Raw genomic sequence first — 14,877 nt, forward strand, 5'->3', positions numbered from 1 at the left:
TAATCACCGGGCCCCATACAGTAGTAAGGGCAGTAATGCCCTGATGGTGGCCCTGCCTGCCTGGAGCTTCCACAGATAGATGTCATGATTCCCAATGGCAGGGACATGGGCAAAAATGGACTAGCTCTAGGAAGATGGTATCTCAGGTAACCGCGATGCTGAACCTAACACGCAAATAAAAGTAGCCAGGGGGTGTGCCTACGTTGTATCCCTAGACACCTCGCGCCAGCCGGAGAGCTAACTACCCCTATAAGAGGAATACACAGACCTGGCTTGCCTCCAGGGAAACCTCAAAAGTTATAGATGTAATAACGGTTAGGTAAGAGGAAAACACAAACGCAGTATGAATATAGATTCAGCAAAGAGAGGCCCTCTGACTAGATAGATGAAAATACAAAAGAGGACTTCGCGGTTACCTCAAAACCCTAAGCAGCCATCCTGAAACTACCTTAACTCCGTTATCAACTCATGACACTGGAGTAGTAATTTCAGATCACTAGAGCTTCCAGCAGCACAAGAAATATAAATGCATGCTGGACAAAACAAACACAAAAAAGCCAAAGATTTCAACTTAGCTGAATTGCAGACTTGGAGCAGGTAGCAAGCAACAGAGATGCTCTGGTAACATTGATTGCCGGCACTAGAGTGACTGAGAAGCCAGACTAAATAGGAAACTCCCAATTTCCTGATGAAAACAGGTGCACTGGAAACACAAGACCAAAGTCAACCAGTACCACCAGTAGCCACCAGAGGGAGCCAAAAACAGAATTCACAACAGATAGAACAGTGGAACTGTGTCTAAATCTTCAGATTTTGTAACTGAGAATCAGGAGCAAATGTGAACAAAGAGTCACATTTTTTATTAATTTATTTTGCTCTTTTATTTAGCGCCATTAATTTACATATCTCTTTAAATACATTTGTATTACTGTCTCCATTAGGGCTCACAATTTAAATCAGCGAGTCTTTAGAGTGTGGGAGGAAACAAGAGCACCAAGAGGAAACTCATGCAAACACAGGGAGAAAATATCAAAGCCATGCAGATGTTGTCCTTGAATCCCGGACTTTTGCGTTGCAAAGCTACAGTGCAATCCATTGAGCCACAATTGTTAAAAAAATCATTCGCATTTAAACAAGTTGTCCACACTTGGGATAAAAGTCTGCAATATCTGAATGATGACAACCTGAGGTGCGCACACTCTCAAGATTCTACGGTATTGCCTGTGAGACCACGTGGTCAAGTGACCACGAGTATATAATTTGCACACTTGTAGTCAATTCTGACTAGACATGCTCTCAATAAAAGTGTACTGAGCACTTCTGGTCTTTATTTGACTGCAAGTATGAAAATCACTCTAAAGCCGTGATCACACTTGTGAGTGTGATGCGAGAAACTCGAGCGAGTCTCCTGCCTCAATACCCGGCATAGAAATACATGCAGCCGCACACTCCAGTGCCAGCGGCAGTGCCGGGTATTAATGCAAGAGACTTGTGCAAGTGTTTCACATCACACTTACAAATATGACCCCGGCATCATGGACAATATTGGAAAATCCTGACAGCAAGCACACTACCAGGAGGTGAGTTATTGTACTTTTTTTTTTAATTAAAAAATGGCAAAGTTTTACCTGCATAAATGTGTTATGGGGTTTTCCTGTGTCCATCATGAGGACATTCCCAATGATTGGCAAAGGCTTTGGTCCAGGTGGAAAAGTTTTGTAATTTCCTTGTTTTTGATTCGTAAAAGCAGTGGCCAAAAATAGGATGACAATCACTGAGAGGAGAACAGTGACCAGGTCCATGGTGAACGAGAGAGCTGTAAAATGTGAAGATACATGAAAAGCATTAGAAAACTATGACTAATGGGTTGTGTGAATTACACATAACTACAGATAAAACAACATTTACCTAGAAATGAGTATTAGAAGATTAACACAAGAAAAACAAGTTATTACTTATTCTTATTGTCCTAGCAGCATCACAGAAATAGGGCAATCAACTCTTCTATTGCTAGGTTTTCATGTATATTATCTCTGAACACTTCAGTTTTCATAATGAAAGGAATGCCAGTTAGATTCAAGAAATATTTATTGGATGTACTGAAAAGCCTGTGCAAAAAAAGGCGATATAGCAAAAAAGGTTTGACAACAAAACAAAAAAACTGAGCGACCAAAGGCTAATTTATCTGAAGATCAAATTTTCAACTTATACAAGTGATTCTCACTAAATTAGTATATCACCAAAAAGTTAATTAATTTCAGTTCTTCAATGCAAAAAGTTAAACTCATATATTATATAGAGTAATTACAAACAAAGTGATCTAATTCAAGTTTTTATTCTGTTAATGTTGATGATTATGGCTTACAGCCAATGAAAACTCAGAAGTCATTATCTCAGTAAATTAGAATAATTAACAAAAACACCTGCAAAGGCTTCCTAAGCGTTTACAAAGGTCTCTTAAGGTACCTTCACACGAAGCGATGCTGCAGCGATAGCGACAACGATGCCGATCGCTGCAGCGTCGCTGTTTGATCGCTGGAGAGCTGTCACACAGACCGCTCTCCAGCGACCAACGATGCCGAGGTCCCCGGGTAACCAGGGTAAACATCGGGTTACTAAGTGCAGGGCCGCGCTTAGTAACCCAATGTTTACCCTGGTTACCAGCGTAAAAGTAAAAAAACCAAACATTACATGCTCACCTGCGCGTCCCCCAGCGTCTGCTTCCTGACACTGACTGAGCTCCGGCCCTAACAGCACAGCGGTGACGTCACCGCTGTGCTTTCACTTTCACTTCAGGGCCGGCGCTCAGTAAGTGTCAGGAAGCAGACGCTGGGGGACGCGCAGGTGAGCATGTAATGTTTGTTTTTTTTACTTTTATGCTGGTAACCAGGGTAAACATCGGGTTACTAAGCGCGGCGATGCGCTTAGTAACCCGATGTTTACCCTGGTTACCAGTGTAAAACATCGCTGGTATCGTTGCTTTTGCTTTCAAACACAACGATACACGGCGATCGGATGACCAAATAAAGTTCTGGACTTTATTCAGCGACCAGCGACATCACAGCAGGATCCTGATCGCTGCTGCGTGTCAAACGAAACGATATCGCTAGCGAGGACGCTGCAACGTCACGGATCGCTAGCGATATCGTTACAAAGTCGTTTCGTGTGAAGGTACCTTTAGTCTGTTTCAGTAGGCTCCACAATCATGAGGAAGATGTCTGATTTGACAGATGTCCAGGAGGCAGTCACTGACACACTCCAAAATGAGGGGAAGCCACTGAAGGTCATTGCTAAAGAAGCCGGCTGTTCACAGAATGCTGTATTAATATAAAGTATGTCGGGAGCACAACAATTGTATATATAAATAACACCTAGGGTGCTACACAATGCATGGGGAATGCAATACTGAACAAGAAAAGGAAAGACACTGCATAAATGTGTGCACACCTATATATCAAATATATCAAAACCTTTATTATAAGAAAAAAACAAACCAGATAAAAAGCATTAAAAACATATCCCATAAGGATCAAACAACAAACACACCATTCCACTAAATGTATAACAAGAAAGTCATAGCCTGAGATAACAAAAGAATACTGCTGCTATCCCATATATAAATGCATGGATAATAATATAACTATACAAGGGCTAAACATGGATATCTTGTATAAGTGAAGCACCACAGATGCCTATAACCAATGGGCGTCCCCACAATAAAACACACCATAAGAGGAAATAGGTGGTGTGTAAATAATGATAGCAATGGGGCACATGAGAACAAGCCACTATGGATATGTGCACCAATCACGGTTGTGAAGAAAAATATATAGTAAGTGTGGCAAAGCAAATAATGCAGCCAAGGGCACAACCAAAGACAATAACCGGCTCACAGCAAAAAGGAAGGAGCCAAAATAATACCATGTCTGACGGCTGCCATGAAAGAAAACCCCAATGCTGACGGCTCTGTGGGCAACCAAGAGGAAGGTGTGGGAGAATCCCACGCGTATCGCCGCGCTAGGCGGCTTCGTCAGGGAAAGTAATTCTCCTGATGATAGTAACCGCTATATGTAGCGGTAGTGATGACCCAATATAGTACCGGTGTGTGGTAATCCAAGTGGAAGACCGGAAACGAAGGAGGAAGGGGGCGCAGTCGCAGTAATCTATTGAAGCCAGGATGCAGTGCGCATGGTCAGGTAGGCGGAGTGGAACACAGCCACCTGAGCCAGTGAGTATGCCTGCAGGGGAAAAGGTGACTGCGCAGGCGTGAAGTGAACAGAAGAGGGGGGGGGGGGAAAGCAAAGGAAATATGTTGTGCGGGAGCACAAAAAAGAAAATAACAGACAACACCGGTAAAAGCCGGGTGGAATATAAAAGTTAGGGAATTTGAATGTTGAAATAATAAGGCAAGAGGGACCAGGAATAGGTAAATGATGAATATATATAAACTGAACACCTGTACGAGGAGTAGCAATATTAACATATAATACACACATTATATGTAATATAAATATATATATATATACACTCACTGGCCACTTTATTAGGTACACCTGTCCAACTTCTTGTTAACACTTAATTTCTAATCAGCCAATCACATGGCGGCAACTCAGTGCATTTAGGCATGTAGACATGGTCAAGACAATCTCCTGCAGTTCAAACCGAGCATCAGTATGGGGAAGAAAGGTGATTTGAGTGCCTTTGAACGTGGCATGGTTGTTGGTGCCAGAAGGGCTGGTCTGAGTATTTCAGAAACTGCTGATCTACTGGGATTTTCTCGCACAACCATCTCTAGGGTTTACAGAGAATGGCCCGAAAAAGAAAAAAAATCCAGTGAGCGGCAGTTCTGTGGGCGGAAATGCCTTGTTGATGCCAGAGGTCAGAGGAGAATGGGCAGACTGGTTCGAGCTGATAGCAAGGCAACAGTGACTCAAATCGCCACCCGTTACAACCAAGGTAGGCCTAAGAGCATCTCTGAACGCACAGTGCGTCGAACTTTGAGGCAGATGGGCTACAGCAGCAGAAGACCACACCGGGTACCACTCCTTTCAGCTAAGAACAGGAAACTGAGGCTACAATTTGCACAAGCTCATCGAAATTGGACAGTAGAAGATTGGAAAAACGTTGCTTGGTCTGATGAGTCTCGATTTCTGCTGCGACATTCGGATGGTAGGGTCAGAATTTGGCGTAAACAACATGAAAGCATGGATCCATCCTGCCTTGTATGGAGCATCTTTGGGATGTGCAGCCGACAAATCTGCGGCAACTGTGTGATGCCATCATGTCAATATGGACCAAAATCTCTGAGGAATGCTTCCAGCACCTTGTTGAATCTATGCCACGAAGAATTGAGGCAGTTCTGAAGGCAAAAGGGGTCCAACCCGTTACTAGCATGGTGTACCTAATAAAGTGGCCGGTGAGTGTATAACAATAATAATTACAATTTGTGACAGAATACAATCAAGTACATACAAGAGGGAATAATGAAATAAGCAAAAAAACGTATAAATAAATATGTACATATGTATGTAAAAACCATCCAGAAGAGAAAAGAATGTTTGAAGTCCAAAACTCCTCTGCGATGGTCTCAACACATAATGGAACATCAGCCATTGTGTTCCATACATGAAGTCCTTAATAGAGATAAAACACACAGATACCCGGCCAATATGAAGTTCCATGAAGATAATGATCATTACAGTAAGCAGAAAAACGTATAAATCAACATGTACATATGTATGTAAAGACCATCCAGCAGGGAAAAGAATGTTTGAAGTCCAAAATTCTTCTGCGATAGTCTCAACACATGATGGGGCATCAGTTATTGTGTTCCATACATGAAGTCCTTAATAAAGGAACACACAGGTATCCGGCCAATATGAAGTTCCATAAAGATAATGATCATTACAAAAATCTGATCAATGTTCATGGTCAAAAGCTTATTCCGCCAAGATGGACTGAAGAGGATATAGGTGTCAAAAAATTATTAATATCGAATCAAGGACAACACAAATAAGATCCATCCAAGGAATCCCAGATGCTTGCAAGAAAGAGGGCAAAGACCGCATATTAAGATCCAGAATGATGGTTCCACCAAACCCAGTTATCCCAGAAAGCCAGTGTAGAGGAGTTCTTCATTCAAACCGAAGGGCGAAATAGACTTCAAGCGGAAGATCCAGCGAGCCTCACGTTGCAACAACCATCTGTGCCGATCACCACCTCTCTCATTAAACAGAATCCTCTGCAGACCAAAAAATTGAGTGTTAATAGACTTTCCTCCATGTACTCTAAGGTAATGAGCTGCAACCGGGGTTAAAACCTTACCCTTCTTGAGGTCAGAATGAGCTAAATGAATTGTAGATAGATGTTTTTGAGCTCGTTTTCTCAATTCCTGCGACGTCTGACCGATATATACCTTATGACATGGGCAAATAATGGCGTAAATAACAAAACTGGTCTTACAATTAATATACTGACAAAGTCTATGATCAGAGTTGTCTGAGGGATTATGAAAAAGGTCCCTAGTAGGTGGCATGTAAGGGCAAAAAGTACAATCTCCACAGGGGAAGGAACCCCTCAGTCGAATACCACGATTTAGGCTAATAGTGTAGGTCGTGCAAAATGGCTTCTGGTGAGTAAGTCACGTAAGTTGGAAGCTCTCTTAGCAGTCATCAAGGGTCTGGAACTAACACAGGCAACAGTTTGAGGGTCTGATGTCAGAATATCCCAATTTTTTGTCAAAATGCGCCTCACCTGATTCCAGTTTGTACTGTACTCCGTGATGAATCTGACTGAGGAGTCCTGCAATCGGGGACGTGATACCAATAGAGAGGCCTGGTCAGATGATCGAGCTCGCTGGAAAGCTTTGGAGATCACCCTCCGAGGATATCCTCGCTGTTGAAACCTCAGAGTCAGGTCCCTGGATTGTTCCCTAAACCTTTCATCAGAGGTGCAATTCCGGCGAACACGGAGAAACTGTCCTGTAGGGATACCCATCCGGGTATGCTGGGGGTGGAAACTCTGATATTGAAGTAGGCTGTTGGTAGCCGTAGGTTTGCGAAATAAATCTGTCACCAATCTGTTTTCCTCCTTAGAAATCCGAAGATCAAGAAACACTGCTGAATCAGGGGAACAAAAATGAGTAAGGAAGATGTTCAATGAGTTATCATTAAGTTCCCTGAGAAATTGTAAACAAGAATTTTCAGTGCCCGTCCATATGAAAAAGACATCGTCTATGAAACGATGCCAATGTTTGACATGTTCATGAAACATCTGGGAACAAAAAACAATCGTTTCCTCCCACCATCCAAGAAAAATATTGGCAAAGGCTGGCGCACAACGTGCGCCCATGGCCACGCCTGATACCTGTTTGTAATACGTCTTGTCGAATAAAAAATAATTATGACGCAGGACAAAATTCAATAAATCCAAAATGAAAGAGTCGTGAAGGCGGTTTGTACCATTAAGTCGATCTAGAAAAAAGGACAAAGCTTTAATGCCATGGGCATGATATATATTTGAATATAGCGATTCAACATCGCATGTTATTAATAACTCCTGTCCTGTGAGGGTAATGTCACGACAGACACGAATGAAGTCAGCCGTGTCCTTGATGAAGGATGGTAAAGAAGACGCTATAGGTTGTATAAAAAAATCAATATAGGTACAAACCCGTTCACAAATGCTACCTATGCTTGACACAATGGGCCTGCCAGGTGGTATACAGGCGTTTTTGTGTACCTTTGGTAAAAGGTAGAATGTGGGGATGATGGGATGCTCAACCCACATGAACTTTTTCTCATTCAAGGAAATGGTACCCATGCTTGCAGCCTGACTGATTAATTTTTGTAGTCTCTGCGCAAATATTTCTGTCGGATCTGAAGGCAATCTAACATAAAAATTAGAATTATTAAGCTGCCTTTTTGCCTCTTCAAGATAAAGGTGGGTGGGCCAAAGTACCACATTCCCACCTTTATCAGCCTCCCTGATGATAAAGGAGTGATTGTTTTTCAAGGAAACCAGTGCCTGCCTTTCCAATGGGGAAAGGTTGTGGGTGTTACCAATGGACGCAGGTAATTGTAGAATGTCCCTTTTGGTAGCCTCAAAGAAGAATTTCACCGCAGGAACCATGGAAAAAGACGGCGCAGTGGATGACTTGTTCCTAAATGGAAAAGGTTTCCTACCTTCTGGCATCGTGTTATCTTCCAACAGATCAAGGAGATCTTGAAGCACTTGCTGATCCACAATGGATGGAGTTTGGATAATCTCTGGTCATTGATGAATCACCTGCAGCACCAATTTTCTACAAAACAAATAAAGATCCTTGATAAGATCGAATTTATCTGTCGTCCTGGTAGGAGAAAAGGACAGTCCCCTCTGCAGCACCGAATGTTCCGCTGGTGAAAGAACATAGTCAGATAAGTTAATTATTTGTAAGGCAGACGAAGGTACCTGTGTGGATCCCGTATCCAAATGAGGCCCAGGAGACAAAGTCACCGACGTCTGTTCCTGTAGTTGCGTCGATATGGTGACACAGGGCCCTGCCGATTGGTTGGACGTTTCCTGAGTCTTCTTACGTTTGCGTCCGCGTCTAGTCTGACGTCGAGGTCGCTGCCTCCTGATGATAAAAAATCGCTTGAGCTAGTAGCATCAAGTGTAGTCTCTGAGGAGGCAGGGACCTGGCGATTGGAAAATTGTAGATTTGGGCGTGAATTGCCCCAGTGTCTCCAGCGGAAGGCCCTCTGATTGTCAAAATCAGAGCGATCCCTTGTGAACTTTTATTGTTTACGATCTGTAACTTCTTTTTCAAATTTATCAAGTGTTTCCTTCAGCTTGGATTTGAAGGGAATTACCAGTGATAGTTCATCAAAAGACACCAATTTACTTTCCAATTCTTTTATGTTAGATTTGGCAGAATTAAAAAGTTGTCTATCATGTTCCAACAACATGTTTATAATAATCTTGGAGCACTGTAAAAGTCCCTTTTCCCATGTCTGTTGGAATGACAATGATGGTTCCCATGCGGGAAAGATCTGCACCCGCAGGCCTCGTGGTACAATGCCTACCCTAAGATATTCTTCTAAAGTTCTAATATTCCACCACAATCTAGCAGCAGCTTTGTGGGCGGAAATGATGTCTAGTGAAAGTTTAGAAAAATCCGAATCACTGGTAACAGGATCAGTATTAGAAAACAAATTGGATGACTGGGTCCGCCTGGCGGCCTCCCTACTCTCCCAATCCATGCCACAAGGATGTAAAACACACCAGGAAATAAAAACACAAAAAAAGAAAAAATATAGACAACAATTATACCAATATGGAACAAACTAATAAACACAAGATGAGGCCAAAATAATAATCCTCATTCTACCATGTATATACAGTCCAAAATAGGCCGTGTGCTACCAACCGACGAGAAGCACACCCCCAAAAAACTGTGGGGTGTCAAGAACAAGCAACCATATAAAGTATGTCGGGAGCACAAAAATTGTATATATAAATAACACCTAGGGTGCTACACAATGCATGGGGAATGCAATACTGAACAAGAAAAGGAAAGACACTGCATAAATGTGTGCACACCTATATATCAAATATATCAAAACCTTTATTATAAGAAAAAAACAAACCAGATAAAAAGCATTAAAAACATATCCCATAAGGATCAAACAACAAACACACCATTCCACTAAATGTATAACAAGAAAGTCATAGCCTGAGATAACAAAAGAATACTGCTGCTATCCCATATATAAATGCATGGATAATAATATGCACTGCATCCTGGCTTCAATAGATTACTGCGACTGCGCCCCCTTCCTCCTTCGTTTCTGGTCTTCCACTTGGATTACCACACACCGGTACTATATTGGGTCATCACTACCGCTACATATAGCGGTTACTATTTTGGCTCCTTCCTTTTTGCTGTGAGCCGGTTATTGTCTTTGGTTGTGCCCTTGGCTGCATTATTTGCTTTGCCACACTTACTATATATTTTTCTTCACAACCGTGATTGGTGCACATATCCATAGTGGCTTGTTCTCATGTGCCCCATTGCTATCATTATTTACACACCACCTATTTCCTCTTATGGTGTGTTTTATTGTGGGGACGCCCATTGGTTATAGGCATCTGTGGTGCTTCACTTATACAAGATATCCATGTTTAGCCCTTGTATAGTTATATTATTATCCATGCATTTATATATGGGATAGCAGCAGTATTCTTTTGTTATCTCAGGCTATGACTTTCTTGTTATACATTTAGTGGAATGGTGTGTTTGTTGTTTGATCCTTATGGGATATGTTTTTAATGCTTTTTATCTGGTTTGTTTTTTTCTTATAATAAAGGTTTTGATATATTTGATATAAAGGTGTGCACACATTTATGCAGTGTCTTTCCTTTTCTTGTTCAGAATGCTGTATTAAAGCATATTAATGAAAAGTTGAGTGGAAGGAAAAATTGTGGTAGATAAAGGTGCACAAGCAACAGGGATAATCGCAGCCTTGAAAGGATTGTTGAGAAAAGGCCAATCAAAAATTTTGGGGAAATTCACAAGGTTTGGAATGCTTCTGGATCAATTTCTTCAAGAGCCACCACACACAGACATATCCAGGACATGGACTACAAGTGTCACATGCAGTGTGTCAAGCCACTCATGACCAATAGACAAAGCCAGAAGTGTCTCCCTGGCCCAAGGAGAAAGAAAAATTGACTGCTGCTCGGTGGTCCAAGGTGTTGTTTTCAGCTGAAAATATATTTTGCATTTCATTTCCAAATCAAGGTCCCAGAGTCTGGAGAAAGAGTCGAGAGACCACAATCTAAGCTGCTTGAGGTCTAGTGTGAAGTTTCTGCGAGAATCTGTTTAGCTTACGACTATCCACCATTTTCGTGTGGAGTTCTGGCTGCTGGTCTTTTTCCTCTGGTGCTGGGTTTGTCTTGGGTCAGGTGTTTGTATCACTATTTATTAACCCCTTTACTCCCAAGGGTGGTTTTAACGTTAATGACCGGGCCAACTTTTACAATTCTGACCACTGTCCCTTTATGAGGTTATAACTCTGGAACGCTTCAACGGATCCTGATGATTCTGACAATGTTTTCTCATGACATATTGTACTTCATGATAGTGGTAAAATTTATTTGATATTACCTGCGTTTATAAGTGAAAAAAAATGAAATTTGGCAAACATTTTGAAAACTTTGCAATTTTTCAAATTTGAATTTTTATGCCCTTAAATAACAGAGATACATCACACAAAGTAAGTAACATTTCCTACATGTCTATTTTACATCAGCACAATTTTGGAACCAATTTTTTTTTGTTAGGGAGTTATAAGGGTTAAAAGTTGACCAGCAAATTCTCATTTTTACAACACCATTTTTTTTAGGGACCACATCACATTTGAAGTAATTTTGAGGGGTCTATATGATAGAAAATACCCAAGTGTGACACCATTCTAAAAACATCACCCCTCAAGGTGCTCAAAACCATATTCAAGAAGTTTATTAACCCTTCAGGTGTTTCACAGGAATTTATGGAAAGTTTTAATAAAAATGAACATTTAACTTTTCTTCACAAAAAAATTAATTCAGCTCCAATTTGTTTTATTTTACCAAGGATAACAGGATAAATTGGACCCCAAAAGTTGTTGTGCAATTTGTCCTGAGTATGCTGATACCCCATATGTGGGGGTAAACCGTTGTTTGGGCCCAAGGCAGAGCTCGGAAGGGAAGGAGCACCATTTGACTTTTCAATGCAAAATTGACTGGAATTGAGATAGGAAGCCATGTCGCGTTTGGAGACCCCCTGATATGCCTAAAAATTGAAACCCCCCAATTCTAACTGAAACCCTAACCCAAACACACACCTAACCCTAATCCCAACCCTAACCATAACCCTAACCACACCCCTAACCAGAACACACCCCTAACCCTAATCCCAAGCATACCCCTATCCCCAACACACCCCTAACCCTAATTCCAACCTTAACCAAACCCTAACTCCAACACACCCCTAACCCTAATCCCAAACAACCCTAACCACACCCCTATCTCTGACACACCCTTAACCCTAACCTACTTGAAATGTAATCCAAACCCTATCCCTAACTTTAGCCCCATCCCTAACTTTAGCCCCAACCCTAACCGGGATAGTACGTCATATGTCAGAAAGGGGTTAACCAGCACCTGCCTACCAGTCCTTGCTCGAAAACAGTGTTTATCTGCTTGAGCTCTAGCTTGGTGTTTTGCTTTGTCTTCTGCGTGTGTTATTTGTGCAGTGCTGGTACCTCTGGTTCTGCTAGTCTTAGTTTCTGTTTTCTATTGGTTTCTGCAGCCTTCTCTTTGTTTTCTATTAGGAGGTGACCCATTTTTGTACCCAGTCCTTAGTTCTTTTAGGGAACCCCTTCTCCTTATCTATAGGTCTTCGCTTGAGATTAACTTAGGATCATCGGTGGGTCTATTTGCAAGGAATGGGTCGCCCACTCCATCGTAGGGTTTGAGCCTAGTCATAATGCAGGGTCAGTTTTCCCTCTTCTACATTAGTCCTGTGTTGCAGATTTGTAACAGTTTAAACAGTTCTTGGTGATGGTTTGGGGAGCCATGTCATCTCCTGGTGTAGGTTCAGTGTGTTTTTATCAAGACCAAAGTCAGCCAACTAACAGGAAATTTTAGAGCACTTCATGCTTCCCTCTGCCGACAATCTTTTTGGAGATGGAAATTTAATTCTCCAGCAGGAATTGGCACCTGTCCACACTGCCAAAAGTACCAATACCTGGTGTACAAACAACAGTATCACTGTGCTTCATTGGCTGCAAATTCACATGACCTTAAACCCATAGAGAACCAATTTAGTATGATCAAAAGGAAGATGAGAAACACCAGATCCAACAATGTAGACAAGCTGAAGGCTGCTATCAAAGTAACCTAGCCTTCCATAACAACTCAGCAGTGTCACAGGCTGATTGCCTCCAGGCCACACTGCATTTATACAGTAATTGATGCAAAAGGAGCCCCAACCAAGTATTGAGTGCATTTACTGAACATACATTTCGGATTTTAACCCCTTAATGACCGCCAATATGCCTTTTAACTGACCTGAGATATAAGAGAATAGCCTCCCCATACAGGTGACAATCCAGCAGCTGTCCACTATAGCTGACAACTTGCTGCATCAGCCATGATCAGTGTTTGCACCATCCAAATCTGTTTAACCCCTTAGATGCTGCTCTCAAAAGTGCCTACATCATTATAAATGGTTAACAGAGTGTGGGGGCTTCCTCTTTATCCAAATTGGTGCCCTCAGATCATGATTGTGTGGTCCTGATGTTTGCCATGGCACTTCAAGACCAAATTGTGGCCTTACAGTCTGACGGCTGTAGTAATCTGTTCCGAAGTTAGCGGCATTTAGGTGGTAAAAATACACATTTTCATTTCTGTCATGCCACTTTGCATTAATTCCTGAAAAGCACCTGAAGGGTTAATAAACTACCTGACAGCCGTTTTCAATATGTAAGGGGTGCTGTTTTTAAAATGGTATCACTTTTGGGGGTTTACCAATATATAGGACCCCTAAAGGCACTTCAAATATGGATAAGTCCTAAAAAAAAAATTTTTGTAAATTTCCTTGAAAAAATGAAAAATTACTGCTACATTTTTAAACCTCCTAAAATGCTAATACAATAAAATAACATTTTACAAATAGTGCTGATGTAAAGCAGACGTGAGGGAAATGTTATTTATTAATATTTTGCTGTGGTATGACTATCTGGATTAAAGGGATAATCATTCAAAGTTTGAAAATTGCTATTTGATTAACTTTTTTCTCAAATTTCTGATATTTTTTATAAATAAACACAAAACATATCAACCTAAATTTATCATTATCATAAAGTATATTGTGTCCCGAAAAAACAAAATCTCAAAATCACTGGGATTTGTTCAAGCGTTCCAGACTTATTACTACATAATGTAAAACTGGTCAGATTTCAAAAATATGGCTCCGTCACTAAGGGGTTAAAATATTTTTTCAAGCTGGTGTTATAAAGTATTCTAATTTACTGAGATAATGACTTTTGGGTTTTCATTGGCTGTAAGCCATAATCATCAACATTAACAGAAATAACCACGTGAAATAGATCACTCTGTGTAATGACTCTATATAATATATGAGTTTCTCTTTCTGTATTGAAGAACTGAAATAAATTTACTTTTTGATGATATTCTAAATTAGTGAGAAGCATTTGTAGTTCTTGATGAATGAATCAGGAGACTCCCACAAAGTTGGCTTTTACATCTACTTCAACTGTGCCACCAGTTTTTCGGAAGATACATTTGTTTCCCAACTTTAACAGTGCAAAACAGTTTCTCTCTACCACCTTACAAAAGTTGGTTTCCATGCCTTGTACTTTTTCGGGAAATGTGCAGTTTCTCTCCAGATAGAACAACAAACATAACCCTGAGTTCAAAGACTTTTAATCTCTTAGAATTTCAATCTATGAACTACCCTAAAGACTTTCACTTCTGGTTCACATTATACACCGGCAAGACTTTTTGTCGGAAAAAGGGAAAAGTTTTCAAGACCACTTATTTTTGGAAAAGCAAAGTACACAATTTTTTTTTGCTGTCAGGTGTTGTACATGAATAAGATTTTTGCTGTTAGGTAAACCACTTTATTTGTCAGCTACTTTGTCATACTGGTTACTATGCTCAAATGGTTACTCAGAAAGTTTTTGTAAGAACAGTGGCAGAGTAAATTTCAGAGATTTCCTTATGATCAAAACCTTATCCTTTGTATAGCTGTGAAAAATCAGAAGAGAAGTAGCTTTCCACTAGATATGAGCAGAGTGGATAGAGTTAAATTTACCGAAACTTGCAATT

General features: G+C 40.9%; 1 protein-coding gene across 2 annotated transcripts in view; it reads right to left on the reverse strand.

The window, feature by feature from the left end:
- Window positions 1–14,877, reverse strand: part of LOC143808717 (cytochrome P450 2K4-like) — a 177,264-nt gene that overhangs the window by 100,106 nt on the left and 62,281 nt on the right. For both annotated transcript variants that reach the window (XM_077291648.1, XM_077291649.1), the window contains exon 2: window positions 1,629–1,816. In XM_077291648.1, coding sequence (XP_077147763.1) covers window positions 1,629–1,816 — 188 coding nt within the window. The remainder of the gene's footprint in view (window positions 1–1,628; window positions 1,817–14,877) is intronic.

This window comes from Ranitomeya variabilis, chromosome 2 (assembly GCF_051348905.1).
Source record: "Ranitomeya variabilis isolate aRanVar5 chromosome 2, aRanVar5.hap1, whole genome shotgun sequence".
Classification (NCBI taxonomy): domain Eukaryota; kingdom Metazoa; phylum Chordata; class Amphibia; order Anura; family Dendrobatidae; genus Ranitomeya; species Ranitomeya variabilis.